Raw genomic sequence first — 20,415 nt, 5'->3', positions numbered from 1 at the left:
TGGGAAGGCTGCAGGGCACACACACCAAAGCACGTGGCATCGAAGCTCAAGCAGGGCAGGACTTCAGTCTCAGAGCAAAAGGAGAAAGGAGCAGGGCACAAGTCTGTAAATCTGGGATAGAGGGTGTACATAGCAAACAAGCTTGCCACTGACTTAATGGCAGATTTTTCAAGTGAAAGCAGCAGTGTCATTAAAAACAAGATCCTATTTAGGTCACACCACTGGAAGACAGGGAGTGTGTAAAGAAGCACACGCAACTGAAGGAACTGGGAAACGATTTCACAAATAAAACAATCAGCATTTATTGTTGTATTACAAAACACTTCGTATTTTGGCAATATTTTACAGTTTATCCTTTTCCTTCTCAGGGCCTGTTGAAGAGGTATGGAGGGGAAGAAAAGAGGAAAACGTTGAAATCAGGATTAAATTTCCATGTCTCGCATAAAAAAAATCCTCCCAAACTGCCCCGCTCCCTCCCACCAAAATAAAAATCTAGTTTCACTCAGTTCAACTATCCAAAGAGGCCATGGGTGAAGCGGCAGGCAAAACTCTGGCAATTTCACTATCCAAAGGGTCAAGAAGACAAACAAAACATTCACAGTGGTCTTCAGTATGGTCTGTTACGTTGATCGTTTCTGAAATCATTCCTGAAAGGGACAGAAAAAGTCACAAGGAATCTTTTAAGCACGCAAAAACAGCCCTCTCAGTCAAACACCTCTACGGCTACTTCTGTGTCGTCTTCTGCTTCTAGATACCTTTATCCAACAGTGCTCACAAAACACACCCAGTAAGCAAACTGACTTATTCACTTCTGAAGTTCTTATCTCTAGTTGATATTACGCAACTAAGCAAGGGGAAAGAGACTGCTTACCTTCCTCCCATTTTACCACCATAGCCTCCTCCTCGATCGCCACCCCTGCCACCACGGCCTCGATACCCCCTTTCTCCTCCATAGCCACCTCTGCCACGGAAATCTGGAGGAAAATGCAAATCAACACATCCGTCAGGTTTTGCAGAAAGCTGAAGTCGTCGTCAACAGTTGTAATGCTTCAGAGGAGATGCAGCAGCTTTCACCAGTCTTTTCACACACCTCCTCCTGATGGACGTGAATCTTCTGGTCTGGGCTCACCACACTGGTTGCAGGAGTTCCGGCGAGCGAAGTTCATGTTACCACAGGACCTGGAAAGGACAAGGATTTCCCAGACTTAGCTGCTAAGAAACTCAGAGGGCATACGTGAAACACCAGTGCCCAATTAAAATGACACTTACGGGTTAGGACAAACCCAATCACCGTTTTTGGGTTCCCCACTTCTGCCCTGGAAGCCCCCACCTCTTCCATATCCACCTCGTGAACCTGTAGACAAAATTATAATCAGAGTAAAGGAGGAGAAGTGCCGAAGACTTATATATGAGAAACAATTATTAAGGACTGCCACTGGCTTCAGAAATCGAGTGACAGACAGACTTTCCATGTGGAAGAAAGAGCATCTCTGCATTTACATTAATCACTAGGAAAGCCACAGCAGGAACTGTGAAGGAAGAGCAGGCAGGCAAACAATTGTACCACTGCAACATTCAGCCTTCAAGAATTACTGTTTGCACGCTGCATTTACTACTGGATGCAAGGTAACTGGAAGATCTGGGCAAAACAGCGATAGAAATTTCAGCCACCACTAAATGTCAGCAGAGGTTAATGTATGTGCAGAGCTGAAATACACATGCTCCCATGGACAGATTTAGGAGATGGGGAAAAACAAGCAGAAGAATTTGCTCCACCACACGTTTTTCAGAAATTCTTTTTCATCAGTAAGAGGAAACTTGATCAGCTTGAATGGCCAACGGTATATAAATTATATACATTATATAAACCACTATGTGCATTAATAAATTTTCATTAAAATGTAACAGTGCATAATTGTATCACCCACATATGGCCTGACTTAGTCACAGGACAAAGAAAACCCTGTGTGGATTAATGCATCTGACACAACCACAGGGACAACACGGTTCTTGCTGCATCAAAAAGACCAAGAACTTTCACACTAATGAGTATTTTTCATCAGCTACAAAGTTTAAGAGTGAAAATTTGTTGACAGCCACTGAACAAAACATGCTTCTAGTAAAATGGTAATTTATATCCAGCAGGCTACTGATAAAACTGTATTATGCAGTGAATCAGGGAAATTAACATCTATTTAATTAAAGGAGTCGGGCATCCAACTGCTTCTCTAAGTCAGCAGCAGATGAATAACTTCCCCTGCTTAATACTATTTGGAAACATCAGAGTATCCAAAGGCTTTGCACTTAAAAGCAAACACGCACTGCTAATTCATATCTACCTGCGTGGAACCTGTAGATCCTCAGAGTCATCATCACTTCTTCGTAAGTAACACTGAGACATGATCTGGAGACTTTCCAGTTGAAAAGGAAAGCACAAGTCCTACGCCATGCATACAAGCTTACAGATTGCAGTTTCACTTAAGTTGGTTCAATACTTACTACTTCTTGCCAGAATCTCCAAGGCTCAAACACTTTTACAAACCATCTGCTACAAAGTCAACTTCCCTTTATAAACTCTTAGCAGTTAGAAAGCATTTCACTACACAAAAGGAAGGACTCCATGTATTTTAGTCCCACCTCGACGTCCACCACCTCCACCTCCTCTCATGAATTCAGGTCTTCTAGTTGCAAAAGAAACTTTGATAACATTGCCATTGAATTCTTTTCCTGTGTTAAAACAGAAAGTGAGTGAAAAATTAATACAGTTCCCGACAACACAGCAGCAAGTTCAAGAGAACAGAAGTGCTTTGCAAATGCAGAGTGACTAAAAAGCTTTTAAGATGCAGGCAGCATGGACTGTCTTAGTTTCGAATGCACTGTTCAAAATGTGACATGATGAACTCTACTTAATAATTTTTCCATAAACCAAAAGATAAGGCTGTTGTACAATGCAAGAGCCAGTGCAAAAATGAAATACTCCCAAGCAAGGGAAAGACATGACTTTTCAAATACAAGTCTCTGCTCTTGCTAGATGCAAGGTTTATCAGACAACAAACAGGGCTGTATGGGCACCTAATATAGTTATATTTGCTTTAGCCTCCTACTAAAAATAGATCTTATTTTATTAGCAAAATACCGTGCCATGATAGACTTCTATGCACTATAATTTAACTCCAAATGCTGAGTTTTAAATCAGTGTATTTCTGGGACCTGCTCTTTTCCACTGCTGAGCCCATAATTAAAAAAAAATATATATATATGTATTATAATTCTCCACAACATGTATGCAAAGCAGTTGGCACAACACTGCCATAACCCTTGCCAAAATCTGAAAGTGCTACTCACAACACTAATTACAAAAGAAGAGGTCACCTCACGCACCATCAAACCAGTCGATCGCTGCTTTGGCAGAAGGGGGGTCATCAAAAGATACCGTTGCTTCTCCCTTTGGTTTGCCAGTATCCTTATCTGTGTACAGATTTATCATAGGCTTGCCAGTCTTTTTGTTGGTCTGGAAAGAAAGGTTGTGTACTTAGCAAAGGAGGAATACTGGTAGAGTCAGTTCAGAGCACAAGCTACAACAAGTAAGTGTCAGTATGAAATTGATAGCTCTTGGAGCTGGCTTGCAGAAAAAGATGTTTTTGATGGAAAGATACTTAATGGCTGTTCTCCATGAAGTGATGAGGAGTCTGGTTTTTACTAACATTGAGGTCAAGAGAAGGAAGTCCTAATTCAGAATTGCAGAAGTAACAGCCATAGGAACACAGAAGCATACGTGCTGAAATACCAAGATGGTATAACAGATACGGAGTTAGTGTCAAAGGTTATAAAGACTGAAAAACTAAAGAGACACAGAGCAATCTGAATGCCACCAGCAAGCTAGCTTATTTCAAATAAGCTGTCATCACCCAGATAAAAACATTAGCTCTAACTTCTGGGGAGCCAGAGCAAGCACCTGCCTCAAACAATATTGGTTACATCTCCAGTACAGCAGCTCCACACGTTCTCTCCCTTCTCATTGTGGTGATTTCTCACTTCACATACCTTTATAATGCCTATTTGTTTGAAGTAGTCTGCCACTTGATCTGTTGAAACATCCTCTCCAAGTCCTTGCACGAAGATGGTGTTGTTGTCAGAGTTGTCAGACTCTGAATCTATTAAAAATAAGCTACAGTTACCACACATCTTTGTGTTAGGAACAGAAGAAATATTTTAAGCTGAAGTCCACGCTTCCCAGTAGCAAACACTTAAAGCCCAAGGGTATCTTGTGTGAGATGAAAGATGAGAGCACGATTCTGAGGTTAATGCCACAGACTTCAGCAGTGCATGCACAGCTCCCTCAGATACTGCAGTGATAAGAGACCAAACACACTCAACTGCTGCCCAGCTGCTTGCCATGCAGCTAGGACATCACACCCTTCCATGAAAGGCATGTTTTAAATAATACAAATTTACAGCAGCGAGAGCAGTTGCTTGGCTCAACCTGATTCACGGGTCATCCGCATATTCTTACTTGAGGAGAGAAAAATCCACCCAAAAATTCACATGCACTAAAGGAGTTAGTTAAATTTCTTTCAAGGAAGACAAGCTTCAGCCAAGCCACTTTTGAGCCATGGGAGCTGCAGCAACATCCATGTTTGCAGACATACATTTAAAAGGCAATGAACCACGAGCAACAACCCAATCCCACCCGCTGCTTGTGTTCTTACCAGCATCTGATCTCTGTCCATAATCCCTCTGACCTATGGAATAGGTTTAAAAAAAGAAGAAAAAAAAATAAAAAAGAGAAAGACTGTTTTTAGCAAAACATTTTCAAGCAACATTTTTTTTTTTTTCTTAGAGACAAGAAAATATTTAAAGCGTGTATGCAATGCATCTAAGATCTAAAGCATTAACCAGAGATCTAGAGATATTTAGATTAAAACGTTCAACAGAAGGTGTCTGTAGGACGTTACTGTGTTCTTTAACTTGCAGTGTGTGGCAGTTGCCACACTGATGCTATGCTGGTGTTAGCTTGCAAATGCTGGTTGTCAGATCACCAAGCAATTTACTGAGTTGTTGGCTTTTTCCCCTCTAGTACCTTTGTAACAAACAAAGAAAAAAAAATTAAAAAATAAAATTAAAAGAAATCTAGTGAACATCACTGTCTCCACAAATTCTTTCATGCAATTTGACAAAGCAGAAATCTAGTTTATTGCTAAATGTTTGGCTATTAAAACTGACGGACACACCAGCCTCACCAAAACGCTTCTACGAGACAGTAACAAGATATCGGTGGCTTTTAGATTTATAAAGAATTTCCACTGAAACATTTTTGGATACTCGGCACTTACCACCATAATTTTTGAAGCCACCACGGTCACCACCACTGCAGAGGAAAAATTGAAGAAATGATTTCTTCCTTAAGTCTCTATGTGCTGAGCCCAAGGCTCCATCTACAGTTAATGAGAGTTACTGTCTAGCAGCTAAAGCACCATCTCTACGTTCTCCTCTCTAACCATTCACGTTCAAAGATTTAAACACATGAAAGTGAACCACCTTCCAGGGTGCTGCACTGGAGAAGAGGAGTCCTAAGCAGTCATTTCAAGTAGCCCACAGACATATCTTTGTTTCAATACTTCCTCCCATCCCACAAGCTAAAATGACTGCTATTAAAAACCGGGTTTTAAAACAGGGCCATTATTTTCATGAAGGTTAATAGGGTTTAATTGCAGATGTAATTGCTGCTTTGGAGTAATTGGTACTTTAGTACTTTCCTACGAATAAGAAGAGATAAAGGCAATTAACCTCCATTGTTATGCATTTATATATTTATATAAATTTAAGGTCTCCTCCAACCTAAGCCGCTCTATGATTCTCTGCTGGGGGGCAAATGAGCAGTACCAGCCAATCTCTGAGAAGGGTGAGCAGGGACCTACTGCACTGCTAGCACTCGGCACTGCAGAGCCTGTGTGCATGTGAGCTTCAAAAGCAGAGCCTGGCAACTTTTAGTTCATTCATTCTGAAACCTGTGGCACAAAACGTAGACCAAGTTAAGAGACGACACACAGCAATTTTCAAAGGTTAGAAGGGAGATCTGAAACAGGATGTTACCTCTCCAATTACGTGCATGAAAAGCAACCCTCGCTTTTTAAAAGGTAAGCGTTTGTGCTTGTAGGAACTGCAGATGCAGTATCTTGATAATACTAATCCAACAATCTGAAACCATGCAGAAAGTCCACGACCAATACAGCCAATACTGGACATGAGGACCTGAGATGTTAGGGGTAAAACGTGTGCACCGTGACTCTGAGAAGTGATGGAGCTGGGTACACCAAATGTACTGGAAGTCACAGCCAAACGCCTCACTTTGTCATGCACAAGCTCTGCACCTTGGACTGAGAGCGTCGGGGCAATTCCAATCTTTTCAAACATTGTTTTTAACGGATGTCTGTTGCAATATGTTTTTGCCCAAATACACTTCAGCACGTTATCTTCTGCTCAGTCTCACCTGTCTGACCCAGCCAACATCCGCCTCGGCTCAGTGGCAGATCCCTTCAATGACAGATGAACGCTTCCCCTCATTTTTTCCCCCATCTGTAAGTCCCCAATTTATACAGCTGCAGCGTGTCACACTCCTGAGATCGGCAGGCAGAGCTCCCCAAGGAGTTCAGGAGTTAAACACGGGAGCTGGCTGCGAGGAGCTAGTTCCAGTCTCACATTTACCCTTCACTGAGACCAGAAACAAAAACTTCAGCCTCAACAACTGAGCTAGCTCCCACACTCACGTCAGAGAACATGTGGAATATTTCATTTTAGCGTTTCAGTCCATTGCTTCCCCAGCCTTGCACACAGACCAAACACACGGGTGGCCAGACGCACTCTGAGGTTTGAACACCCTACATTAAGGTCACCAACAGCTTGCCACAATTCAGCAATGCCACCAACATATTTAGCACAATAAAAGAGACTGAGACTGAACTGCAAGCAGCCAGAAAGCATACGTTACACTGTGCATGGTGACCGAACTCACTGCTATGAAAAGCAAGTTCTTTTTTTTTTGTACTTGGTCACATTTAAACATCACCTACTTGAGTGCGTATGAGGCTCCTCTGAGCACTGCTTACTTCAGCTGGGCATAACGTTACATCATAGGCTCAGTTACACAAAGAACACAACGCCATGCAGACAAGAAATATGCCTAAAACGTGCTAAGATATCAGCAGAAGTGAAACTAAGTTCAGGAACCCAATTTTAGCCCCCAGCACGCATCTATGTCTCATCAAGTGTGTGGGAGTTCCATGCAAGAATGTATTTTTCCAAACAAGAAGATAAGGCCTGGTGCACCCATGATGTCACTGACAGAAGGCTTTTCTGCTGCCCATAGTTACTGACTCTGCTCACGTTTCTACAAATTCTACATAAAGCTAAGCTCAGGCATATACATTACAAGGTAAATATTAATCTGAACACAAACCACTCTGTTGCAAGATGTCTCACGCTGCAATGTCTTGACATCCCAATAAGCCAATTCCCACTCACACTAGCCAGTACAGCAATTAAGTTGCATAAGGAATTTTTTGCTTATAGTGCAGCAACTTTAAAAAAATCTATGTCGAACAGAGTTCTAAACTGCACCTGTTTAGCTTCACCAACACAACGCATGAGCAAAGTCAAAGGCAAAGCCTTTCCCATTTAGAGTCTAAAAGAGTGGCAGTGTGGGTATGGCCACTCAGCTGCAAGAATCAAGAGTGAAGCTCTTCATTCTCAAGACCTGTTGTACCTGCTCTCTGACCATAGGAGCTCGAAGACGAGCCTCTACTATTACAGGTTTAAAAAAAAAAAAGGTTCTGCTATTAGCCAAAATATCATTTATTAAGGTTATTGGTTTTGAAAGTGAAAAGGCAGAAAAAAAATGAGTATTAAATTCCCAAAAGATGTCACTCAAGACCATAAAAAAATCTGATGAATGCTTCTGAAACCTGATGTTACTAAGATTTAAAAACGGAACAAGTGACACACACACAAATGATTACTGTATATTGTAAGAAAATCACCCAGGGAATCAGAAAAGGAGTTTCTCAAGAAACACTTTCTTCTTCCAGGGCTGTACAACTCAGCACAGGCACAAAAGAAAAATGAGCATTCCCTACACTGCACATTTGGGCCATTCTAGTTTTCAGACTAGCGATTCACACCCGAACGTCGCCAACTACGTTTTAAAATACTTCATGAAGGACACCTGCAGAAATGAAAGATCTCAGAATTTATGAACGTTGATTTGATTTTACCCCAAATGCTCCACAATAAGTTTCTGCACGGCCAGACTGCTGCAGGATGCCTTGCATGTAGGTAACAGGCCACAGGGGCCTGCAATCATCCTGCTAAAAAACAACGCTGCAGCCCAAGTCTCCGTCATCACTGTGCAGGGCAGCACTGTGTCAGCAAGGACACTTGTGAGCAGGGCTCCTTCATCACCCACCGCCATGGAACAGATGAGGCAATGCAGCTGTAAGAACACCAAGCACTGGGCAATGCTTCCTGATGAACAACAAGCTCCAACAAGTTCTCCCTGCTTTGCATTGCCCGGAAAGATGAGGGGTTTTTTATTAATATCTATCACAAAAGGCATTAATTTGCTACCATCACAAATTAGAAACTACCTCTTCCCCTCACAGTGTCATGGAACAAGAACTAGACGCTGCTAAAACTCACATTATTTTCTAATCATTGTAAAAATCAAAGGCTGCATTACTGCAGCAGTACAAGCATTTCTGCAGACAAGATTGTTAGATTGGTATTTCCTGGTGGCTATGGAATTTCCACAATTTAAGCTTTAAAACGTGATCAAAGGAAAAACTTAAAGTACTATCTAGTTATTGGAGATGGACATGGCATTCCTGCACAAGCTGCTTTTAGTTAAAATACAGAAACCCAAGGAAACAAAACCAAGAACTATTCTGACACCCCACATTTTAACAGGATTAAACATGATTTCTTACCTGAACTTCTTTCCCCCCTTGATCATAGAGTTTGCTATCTAATTTAACCTTCTATTCTTTCCCAATAAGCACGTGACTTAGGTCAAACATGTCAGAAGGAGAATCCCCATTCACAGTTATGCAGAAAGACTGAAGAAGTATTTCTGGCACTGCAGCTTCAGAAAAATGTTCACTGCAAATGGCATTACAGTCTGCATCACGTAATGGAAGCAGACACACTTCACAGTACATGTCTCTAACGCCTTCCCACCTCAGCAGAATTTCCCCCCTCCTCCCATTCACCTTCATTCCTATCCTTTTTTGGGCTCTGCGGTGCACTGATGTGTTATTATCCACGTGGACGCGTGAAGAAAATTTTTCTTACACTTTGGAAAACTATGGCCAGGGGCTTCGTCTTCACAGACATCCATTTATCTTATCCCACAAAGGCAGGAGTTTGTTTCAAAGGGATGAAGTCTACCAAACGAACGTTTTTTGAAGCTCACATTCATTTCCCATATTGGAAAGGGCTCAGCTACAAGTCATTTATTTTTTATTTTTATTTTTTAATTTTAAACAGATTGTATCATAGGAATATGAAAAGCCCTGGTCTACACATAAAACTGGTTTTTAAAAAGTTCACCTTCAGCTATAAATGAACTCTAAATTTATTTAGCTAGTTAAGTGTACATTATATAAAAACGCAGCACATTTTTATATTAAGCAACTACTAATATGTTCTTAATTGTGTTACCATGTCTACTTAGGAGAGGTCCACCTACATCAAAACAGCAAGCCCTAAAGTACAGTCTGGGACCACCTCAGAATCAGATAAACTTTAAATATGGCTTAAAAATAAATACTTTAAAAAATAACCCAGTCTTAACACATCGCTGGATTCCTTTGTTTCAATTGTATCAGCTTAAATGAACAGCAGTGCGTAATTAAAGTTCTTTACCTGGTGTTTAAGCAATAAGCCAGAATTCTGCAGACTATTTAAGGCTAAGTGATGCCAGCAAGCAATGCTTCCAAGCTCACTGGAAGCCTCACTATTCTTACTTTGCATCAGTGAGCATTCTGCATACCCCAACCATCACAGAGGTACAGAAAACATAGCCAATAGTGACTGTTAATTAAGAAACAGCAATGCTATTTGGCCTAATTCAATGAGATCTAAAGCAAAGGTCCCAGTCTCTCAGACCCATGAATGAAATCATCGACAAGCACAAAATTAAGTATGTGCATCTATTTTCTTGGCAGGAACAGGGTCAAAGGCAACAGAAAGCTCCCTTCTCTGTGAGTATTTAGAATGTACCTAAAGTAAATGGGTTTAGGCTGACAGCTAAACCAATAATAAAAACTGTACTTTAATAGAAGCTTAAGACTGCAAAAAAAAAACAATAAAGAAAAAGCTATTATTATTACAGTAAATCAAAAGTTAAAGTTTTGATTAAAGTTATATTTAGGAAGCAGAAAGATAATTAGCCAACTCTAGTGTAATGATTTGTCATCAAAGTTAAAATACTTCCCTGCCAAAGAGTTAGTTACCTTAGCTATGAAACATAAAACTGACTCAGACCTTGGCTGTTGGTTTTCTCATTCAGAAAGGATTTTCACGGGTTTTAAAAATCTTACTTCAAGAAATGGGCTCTGGCAGCTCTTTTATTGCAGCTAATGTAAATAAAATGCAGCTATGTGTCACGACAATCAAACACTTTGGTCTCAATCTGTCTGAATGTAAAAGCTTTACCTGAGCAAAATGCATTCCTTTGTAGTGCAGAGAGGATTAATTTTAGAAACCAACTACCTTTCACTGTTTGAAATCTAAATCTATAGGCAAATAAGAAAGGAATTGTAAAACAGCTAAATAAATAATAAGATCTAAGGGTAAAGAACTGCAGGCACTGGAATGAGATCACTTACCTATATCCAGACATATGACCTCTTCCATCCATGTCATATCCCCCTCTACCTCCTCCCTGTGACCCGCCATATCCTCTATTATCTTCTCCATACCTGCTCTTTTCCCGGCGATCATCTGAAGGAAAAGAAAGACAAAACATGAGTGAACTGCAGTTCAAACCGTGGTGCAGTGAGAATTCCTGCACTACATTTTCTTTTTCTTCAAGTCTGCTGCTTTCCAGATACAAATGGCAATTCCTACATATCCCGCTTCCATTATCTACTCCAGGAAGCAACGGAGCAAAGTTTGATTTTGCTCCACTTATCTCCCTCAGCCTCTAGTGCTGCACGGTATCTTGTAACGTAAACACTCTGTACTTCATTTTTAAAATAAACACTACATTTTTCTAACACTAATGACATATTATCTGAAATACACTTTTCATTCTACTTTCCACACAGCCTTCTCATTTTGCAAAAGAAATCGTAGAAGGCAGAACAAGGAGAACGAGCGTGGGCCCTGCTGCCTGCGCCAAGATTTTGCAGAGAAAGGTCTGTATTAAACTTCTCCTTTCCACCCATCTCAGAATTTACGGACGCAGCATGAAGTTGGAATGTGAAGTACAAAAGCTCCTCATGACTCATCAAGACTTTCACATAGGAAAAAGGTGCAGAACAGCTCGAAGGAAAATTCCATCCGGAGCTTGTAGGACTCAGTGGACATGAGCTCTGCAAGGCTGTCTCCAACAAGTACAACCACAACAATCTTGGGGCCCCAGTGTTTTTTCATTTCTGCATAACGCACTGAAAGCCTTAACATGTAAAACATTCCCCCATAATATCAACACGGAGCTTTAACCATTCATCAAATCAACCATCCACGGAAGGAAATCCATCTATTTCACAGCGCTTCTGTTCAATTTTACGAGCCAGTATTTAATTCAACCTGTTAATTTTACCTTGGCTGTTGTGGCTATAGCTTCCCTTCTGAGACTGGTAGGATTGCTGAGAATGGCCATATGAGCTTTGGTGCTGGTTATAGCCTGACTTTTGGTCATATGAGCTCTGGTGGCCATAGCCCGACTGCTGGTCATATGAGCCCTGGTGGCCATAGCCCGACTGCTGGTCATATGAGCTTGACTGCTGGTCATAAGAGTCTTGGTTTTGTCCATAGCTTGACTGCTGGTCATAAGAGCTTTGGTGCTGACCATAGTTTGACTTTTGTTCATAAGAGCCTCTTCCACTTAAAATAAACAGAATTTGCATTAATAGCTAAACGTTCACAGAAGAGAGAGTAAAGTAATTGTTGAAAATACATGACATTGCTACAATTCCCTGGTAACCTCCCAGCCATTACTAGCATATCGATACGAAAATACCGTGTGTCTTGTCTCATCTCTGTTGGGATATAGCTGACATTAAGTAAAACCAAGGCTGAAAAAATGTACATTGCCATCACGTTCAAGAGATTTTCAATTTCCTCTCTAAGAGTAATTATCAGCAGCACTCCCTTTACATATCCCAGTATAAGGCTGGCTTTCTCCCTTCTCCCCATTAGCATGACAATAGCTGATACATATCCCATGACCCACTAAATGCCAAATCCATTACTATACAACACAGTGAGAAGATACCCACAGCTCATGCTGTATTCTGCAGCTGGTATTTCCAGAACACACAAAATCCCCAAACTTTGCATTCACTGAACTGCACCCTGTATATTTCTGGATGTCCCACCATTTTGCCAAGCACTTTTCTAACTCTGCTGATGTTCTCAAACATTCCTGTAGTCCTTCCCACTCTAATGCCATCTACCTATAGTATCTCACTAACTTTTATCAGAAACTTTGACCACTATCATCATCTCTCTGATCCTACAACTCAACGTGCCCCTACATTCTGAGCAGGAGTCATCAATAACTCTTCTCCAACTGCATCATTTAATCAAATCTAACCACAATGAAACCTCACCTATACCACATAACCCAAGGCTACTGGCACACAAGGTAGAAGAAAAGCATTTTGAAAAACTAGATATGCAAGAGAATTATTGTTCCAGTTGGGTTACCCTGTCATAGCAAGAAATTACGTAGATTTATGAGAAATAAATTGCATCTAGGAAACACTGACTGTTACTCATCCCTTTGTCTTCCTGCTAAGTACTTAGTTACGGCTTAAATGTATTGTCTTCTGAGTAATTGAAATTAATCATTGACTTCTGTCACCCTTTCTTCTCTTCCTCATCACTTCTCACACACCTTTTTCAAAAAAATGAGGCACTATGTTTGCCACTCTCCAGTCCTTGCCAATCTTACTCCCCAAAACGCAAACAAACCAAGAATATCCATAGGAAACAGAAACTTCTACAAGAAGTTTCCACCAGATTTCCAAAAACTCAGACCAACCAATCTCAAACTATCCCATCCAACTAAGTACTTAATTATGTGATCACCCTCTCCAAAATTATCATCATTTTTAATATCCCAGTTCCTCCTTATCTGTTACAACCACACATAGATAACCAAACTGAACCATGTACCTGCCTTCCTTTCAGTCACACTCTGAGTGACAGCACCTGAAGTTTTGACAGCTTAAAACCTTGCTTGTTTATATTAAGATGTTTTGCAATAATAACTACAAAAACAGAAACCAAGTATCGGTTTGCTGAAGTCTAAGATTGTTTTATAAGCTTGCAAAACAAAGCAAGAATTCTTGGACTCTGAACACAAGAATGAGGCTTAGTACGTACAATGCATTTTTAATAGATGACATGACTCTCATTAAAGAACGACCATAAGAAGGAAGCTTGGAGTATTGGCACAAAGTTTGCAAATAAGACAAGAAAGTATTCTAGCACCAAGTTGCTTTTTAAGTCCTTATGGGGTTGGGCTGAAAGAATACTTTCAAAGTTGTATTATTATCCCTCCTGCAATTGAGTACAACTACATCTAACAAATGAAATACAGTTATAATAGTGCAAAACACTGAATCTATGACTGCAGAATGTACGTACACACTTAAGATGATTGATGAGAATATAAAAACATGTGTTGAGACAATCCTACTTGGTTGGAAAAAATAATATATATCTCTTAAATGGTATTTCTGAATCCTTTCCTCTTCTTTCCAGCAAGAAGAGGCATTCTGAGCCATAGAAGACATCAGCAAATCTAAGAACTGTAAGGTTACTGTAACTTTATGTAAAAAAAAAGGGAATAGACAAGTAACTGACCCAACTTTTTCTTAATCAAAACACTCTCTACCAAATCCATTCTTTGTTGAGGTCACTATCTAAAGACTTTCTACAATTTCTCTTCCCGCTTATCTTGGCTTCAGAACAACTGCATCCATCCTTCCTATCTAGAGAAATATGCTTTCCCTACTTGCTATTGTTTGAGGCATTAAAAAGGTCTTAAAACTGTAAATTACTAGACGTTTCTCATTTTCTTGTTTGTTTTTTATTTTAACAACTATAGCAGAAACCTTGTAATAGCTCTAGTTAAGAATACAAGACTATTAGACAGTACTTTAAACAGATAATGTTATCTCAGCTTTCTTACCCTCTAGACGACCCTTTCTGCTGCCCCTGGCTGCTGTAAGACTGCTGGTTGTATGAGCTCTGATTTTGATTATCGTAACTGGACTCATCATCGTAGCCATGGGAATCTTGTCCATAACCTGGAAATCAAGGAAAAAATCTTTTAGTAAATATTCACCTTTTAATTACTGACAATGAATGTAACAAGCTACCCAAACCTGTTTGATTTTGTCCATAGTTCCCATGATAGTTTCCATAGCTCTGTCCGTAGGAGGAATTGTCTCCACTCTGTCCATAACCAGAATATCCCTGTAATTTGAAGAACATATTTAAACGAAACGTAAATCCCACAGCAAGTAATTACAGTTCTCCTTTGCCAGACACAGCTGCAAACATCAAGCACAGCTGAGAACAGACTCATTCCCAGCCCAGATATGGCAACCCAGGAACAATCGTTTTACACCAACTTAAAAAAACAAAATGTTTTTTAAGCTTACCTGTGTTTGTCCATAACTTTGACTGCCCTGGTTGCCATAGGATGAATAGCTATAAGAGAAAAAATGCAGTTAATAAGTATTTATAGTGTCTTCCATGTAGGCTGGAAAGCATTTTGGGTGTTATTTTGGAAGTCCTCCTGTTGTAGGCATATTAGAAACACATCAATAAACTAATGGCTGCCATGGTCAGCTGTCAGAGCCATAAGAGCTTACTTTAATGTCTGCTCTGTTTCAAGTGTAAATTTAAAGCACGTGAAAGTTGGGCTTAGTGCAGTTTGATAAACTATTAAGAAACGTGATAGAACTTGATCATATGAATCCATTGTATTTTAAGTTTATCAGTATATTCTTATAAAGTTAAGTTTATTTTTAATAAATTGCTGTCACTTTGGTATTTGTTGGATCATTCAACACCACCATCATCAGAAACTACACTAGGTTTTGATGAGACTTACTCATTATTCTGCCACTTTAAGGCTTCATGTGCCCACAGAAGAACCATGAGCTGAAATTCATATCAAATTCAGATAAATACATGGACTGCTACAGGCACAGAACATGATGGCTTTTGTTAGCACAGCGTTATCCATGATTTTTCCTCTTGTCTAAGAACACTTTTGTTCCACTGATTAAAGTACACCACCTACCCAAACATACAGTTTTAAAATCAGTTTTCAGAGTTTTTTGCCTTTTTTTTTTTTTTTTTAAAAATCCCTATACTGGGAAAACCAAATAGTTACACAAACATAAAGGTGATGGCCGTATAAGCTCTGACTAACATTTCAGTGAGCAGCTTAAGGCAGTCTTATGAAAAATACCTCTCTATACTCATGACATTTCAGTTTACATCTCCTTATTGTCTTCCCTGGGTGAATATCAGCTTTTTTCCCTGTTTTTTAAGACTTCTTAATGAAGGCCCATGGCCCCAAGCTTCCTGCAACTGTAACGTGCAAAACGTATCACCACTGTATAGTGTTGAAGCAAAGATTCCAAAATCTTGCTTGGAATCCCGAACAGCCTTTTATTTTGCATATTTAATTGCTAACAGAAAGAAAAAAATAAAAATAAAAACAAGAAAAACAAAACCCATACCTCTGCTGGCCTCCAGACTGACCGTAACTTCCAGAATCTAGAAAAGAAGTAAGCCACATTGAGAACTTCTAATGGGTGTCCTGTTCCTCGACCTGATATAAAAGGAAGAACTCTGGGGAGAGGGAGGAAGGTGCAGGTGCAGTGAATAGGGGCGACCACTTTCCCTGTAGAGCCAGGCAGCTTCTTCCTTGTCCTCAGACAAGATGCCAGATGCACGGTGCGTGCAGGACACAGAACCTCTCTTTTGGAAGTGCCTGGATTCCATCTTCATGTTTCCATGTTCCTCCTCAACAGCCAGGACTGCACAACCCTCGCTAATGCCTACTGAATGTAGTCCCATAGTCACTGAACAGAAAGCAGCTGCTTAATTAATCAAGCAAAGCTAAGTAGGGCAGTCCTACTGAACCCCATTTTAAGGTTCCATATGAAAGCTCTGCCTAGCAAGGAGGAGGAACTTGGAGATGTAAATCAGGGATGAAGAACCACGAAAGTTCCATTCTTGGCAGCTCCAACTATGCAAGAATGAATCCATTTACACACAAGCTGTCCAGACAGGTATAATGAAGATTATTTCCTATAATGGAAACATCAGTTATTGTGGAAATTGACTCCACGAACTGAATGGAATTGAAAGACAAGCACATTGGATGGGTATTTCAGAATTACAATTTGAAGGGAAAAAAATGACCCACAAAAAAAGCCTACCATCAGCAACCACAACATCACTGAAATGGTTTGGCTTGTATTAAAGTAGAGCATCTAGTTTGTAAAAGCTACCAGTGCCACAACAAACCCTACTAACTCTACTAAGAAACCCTACAAACCTAAGCTGGAATTCAGTTCTTAAATAGGATGCTTTGTCTTCACATTGATTTAGCTTACCACATTATCACGTCTTGTTAATTGCAGAAGAATGGGTCTCCCTGGCTAAGAGGGGAGGGGAAAGCCCTGTTCCTGCAGGCTGGTTTCCCCACCCAGCTCCATGAGACAAACACAGCACAGCATGCCTTGCTCCATCAGCTTCAGACCCAATGCCACCCCAACTCTTGCCACTTACACTTTAAATTTCCATCTTCCACCTTGCAACAAACCCCAAACCCTGGTCTCCCTCCAGCCTCAGCAGTACCGTCCTTCTGGGGAATGCCCTGCAATTCTTCTGTTCATTTCAAGTTACTCCAAGAACTTGTACACATATGGCAGTACCGTGGTCTAAAAACAGCCATCCACAACTTCTGCTTTCATCCCTGATTTCAGTTCTCCCCAGCTGTTTCTATGTATACAACCCCTACTCCTAGAATTGATTAAAAAGCTGAGAGTGAGTTACGGTGCAGGAAAAATGCCATCAACTATAAGCAAACAGCAAACACACACCAAACCGCTCCAAATCTGTTCATCACACCTCCCTCACCTGGCTATAAATCTGTTCCTGCCAGTACTTACACATACACTTAAAACTCAGGCACGCAGCCCAGATCAGGATGTCACCTCAGCTATTCAGATGCAAAGCAGTGGATTTGATTGCAAAGCATCTCCTCAAGGTACCAGAAAGCATCACACTGCACATGCTGCAAGCAAAACGCTCACCAGAACCTAACACGAGATGCAATATCTAATCTCACATCTTATGGAGTGTTTTCAGCTAGATGTGAAACATTCTCATCATTTTGCACCACTGCACAAATATTTCATTGCTTTTTCGTAACAAAAAGCAAATGTTTATTGTTTTTAACAAGGTAAAGGTCACATTTCTTACATTATTTCCATTTGAACGATAACAAAGCTCGCTGTTAAACAGGTTACAGCATTTTGAAACGATTGCTTCGCTCTAAGTTTTGTATGTAATTTGTCTTGGTTTCAGCTGGGATGGAACTGTTTTCCTCAGAGTGCCTACTATGACGCTATGTTTTAGTTTTAGGAGAAAAACGATGCTGATAACACACCAATGTTCATAGCTGCTGCTAAGCAAGGTTGTACGGAGCCAAGGCCATGTGCAGGGAAGGGCCCAAGTTGCTGGGAAGGGACAGAGTTGGGACAGCTGAGTGAAACTGGCCAAAGGGGGATTCCATAGCATGACATCAAGCGGAGGGAGTTTTAAAGGGGGTGGGAGTTCACCTTGCTCTCTTCCACTGCTGGGGGGGCCAGCTGGGCATCAGTCCGGGGGTAGTGAGCAATTGCTTGGTTATCACTTCTTATACATATTTATATCTCTCTCTATATATATTTGTCACAATTATTATCCTTTTCCTTGTCTTAGTAAATAGTTTTTATCTCAACCCACAAATTCTACTTTGTCTTTCTCGGTTCACTCCCCCATCCCACTGGGAAAGGGGGGCGTGAGCAAATGACTGCGTGGTGCTCAGTCACCTGTCTGGTGAAACCACAACAATGTTAATTCTGTCAATTAAATAAAAGCATATCGATGCTTGAAAGAATTCCTGAGCGAGGATGTAATTACCTATTACCAAAAGAACTACATTTGACCTCCTCTGTTTCTCTCTCAGAAACTTCTGCCAAGCCACAACAATTTGGGAAAAGACTAAAAGCAACCAGATAAGGAGCCTGTAAAATATGAACACATCGAATCAGTGGAATTTCCTTTATTTATACATTTTTTCTCCGTGCTGATTATCCCTTCTTGGACTGCTTAGTCTACAGCCTTCTGATTGATTTACTTTGGGGGGCTCAGTGGGGAAATGAGTTTTTGGAAACAACAGAGTTAATTCTGGAAAGTCCTGGATACGCACAGACTTCATCTGAATGCAGAAACAGCTTATGGAAAAATTCCCTGTGAGCGAAGTGGGGTGTAGCTTACAGTACTGCTCTGGAGCCACATTCCTCTTATTCCTCTTAATAGAGGAGAATTTGCTGTGTGTGCCTCAGAATTGAAGTTGTTCTATGAGGTGATTACATATAAGAAGCAGCAGCTTGTACAGCATCCTCAAGAGAAAAAGAATCTCACCACAGAGTAAAGAGGAGACATGCCAGGTGCTTGGCTGGTACCTACCTGAGGTCTGGAAGAAAGGGTGTTTAGTTCACTGCCAAACTTTACCCATTTAGCAGAAGACTCTGTGGTCTGATTTCACTCTGCAGTACCTTTGGATGTGTTTTCTTCTCATTGCAAAGAACTGCTCCTCGCACTGGGAGCTCTTTGGCATACCTTGCTTGGTTTTTCTCTTACTCTGTCATTCACGTACATGATGGCAGACCACACTACAATGGCTCAACCCTGAGAACCGCAGGCTAGGGGCATTCCTCATCCTGTGCAGCAGGGACAGAAGGAAGTGCTCCCTCCCCAGGGCTTCTGCAGCTGGGCCCCAAATGGGTGAAGAAGTGCCACCACAGCGTGCTGGCAGGAGCCCCAGGAAAAGCTAGGGGGCAAGGGCAGCAGTTACAGGGCACAAGTTGGGGGAGGGTAGGAGGGCACAGCCATGCTGGTGGGGGTACAGCCCAAGGGTAGGGTTGCACCCCATGCTGTATGAGGCTCAGTAAAAGGAGGTGGGGCAAATCCCATGCTGTGGGGTGCATGATGCGAAGTGGGGGAGGAGGATATCCCATGCACAGAAGGGATAAGACCCAAAGGGGGGGGGGGGGGGTCAGATCCCATGCTGGGGGTGCATGATTCAAGTGTGGGGGGGGAGGCACATTCCATGCTCAGAAGGGACAAGATCCAAAACAGGAGGAATCATGTCCCATGCTGGGGGTGGGAAGGGAGGGGAACACGTCCCATGCTGGAAGTGCATGATCTAGGTGGGGGGGGAGCGATCACATCCCATGCTGGAGGTGGGCTAGACGATTCAGAGCAGGGACCCACACCGAGGGGAGACCCCTGCCCCCAGGGGGCGTGGCCGCACAGACTCCGCCCCCGAAGGGAAACGGGGCGTGGCCTGGCCTGCCCGCAGCTGGGGTCTCCCGGGAGGGGGCGTGGCCTTAACGGAGGGGGCGTGGCGACGGGCGCCATTAGGGGGGCGTGGTCCCCTCCCCCTCCCCGCCGGCAGAGGCGCGCGCGCGCGCGGTGGGCGGTGTGCGCGGGGGGGGTCGCCCCGTTCCCTGCCCCCTGACGCGGCCTCCTTCCTCCGCGCCCGTCCGCGCCGCCCCAACGTGGGGAAAAAACCGCCATCCCCTCCGCGCGCCGCCCCCGGGAGCACCTACCCGAAGCCATGGCCGCTACCGGGCGCTGTGCTGCGAGACGGGAGCGAGCGGCGGGAGCGAGCAACGAAGTTGGCCGGGACCGAGCGCCGCGCCGGCCGCGCGCACACTGAGGCACCCGCAGCTCTCGCAGACTGCGGGGCCGGGCAGCCAATCAGCGAGCGCGGCGCGTTCCACTCACGCGGCGGCGCGGGGGGGGGCGGGGAGCAGAGAGCAGGGTAGGGGCGTACCAACGCGCGGGGCGGGCAGGGGGAGCCGCGCTGGGATCGGTGAGCGGGTG

At 42.3% G+C, this 20,415-nt stretch overlaps 1 protein-coding gene across 2 annotated transcripts; it reads right to left on the bottom strand.

Annotated features, from left to right (window-relative positions):
* Window positions 278–20,295, bottom strand: TAF15 (TATA-box binding protein associated factor 15). 2 transcript variants are annotated; one of them, XM_021415372.1, is made up of 16 exons: window positions 20,139–20,295; window positions 15,990–16,026; window positions 14,898–14,946; window positions 14,619–14,709; window positions 14,423–14,540; window positions 11,822–12,105; window positions 10,884–10,998; window positions 5,334–5,368; window positions 4,710–4,742; window positions 4,045–4,154; window positions 3,382–3,511; window positions 2,638–2,727; window positions 1,270–1,354; window positions 1,091–1,179; window positions 872–974; window positions 278–647 (listed from the first exon to the last, which is right to left on the bottom strand). In XM_021415372.1, the coding sequence occupies exons 1-16, from the start codon at window positions 20,146–20,148 to the stop codon at window positions 608–610; spliced, it is 1,419 nt and encodes a 472-aa protein (XP_021271047.1). In that variant the 5' UTR covers window positions 20,149–20,295; the 3' UTR covers window positions 278–607. The 2 variants fall into 2 exon arrangements, with proteins under 2 accessions (XP_021271047.1, XP_021271049.1); XM_021415374.1 differs by lacking the exons at window positions 5,334–5,368; window positions 14,898–14,946; window positions 15,990–16,026; window positions 20,139–20,295 and having other exon boundaries at window positions 14,619–14,707.

The sequence above is a fragment of the Numida meleagris genome, chromosome 18 (assembly GCF_002078875.1).
Source record: "Numida meleagris isolate 19003 breed g44 Domestic line chromosome 18, NumMel1.0, whole genome shotgun sequence".
NCBI lineage: Eukaryota > Metazoa > Chordata > Aves > Galliformes > Numididae > Numida > Numida meleagris.
The sequence above is the reverse complement of the archived record's forward strand: the minus strand, read 5'-3'. Positions and strand labels throughout refer to the sequence as shown.

Excerpts from the sequence above, each read along its gene's own strand:
- TAF15 (XM_021415372.1), bottom strand. Across the intron at positions 14,947-15,989 it reads CAGTCTGGAGGCCAGCAGAG|CTATTCATCCTATGGCAACC; the intron begins GTATGGGTTTTG and ends TTTCTCTTATAG. Across the intron at positions 4,155-4,709 it reads TGGACAGAGATCAGATGCTG|ATTCAGAGTCTGACAACTCT; the intron begins GTAAGAACACAA and ends TATTTTTAATAG.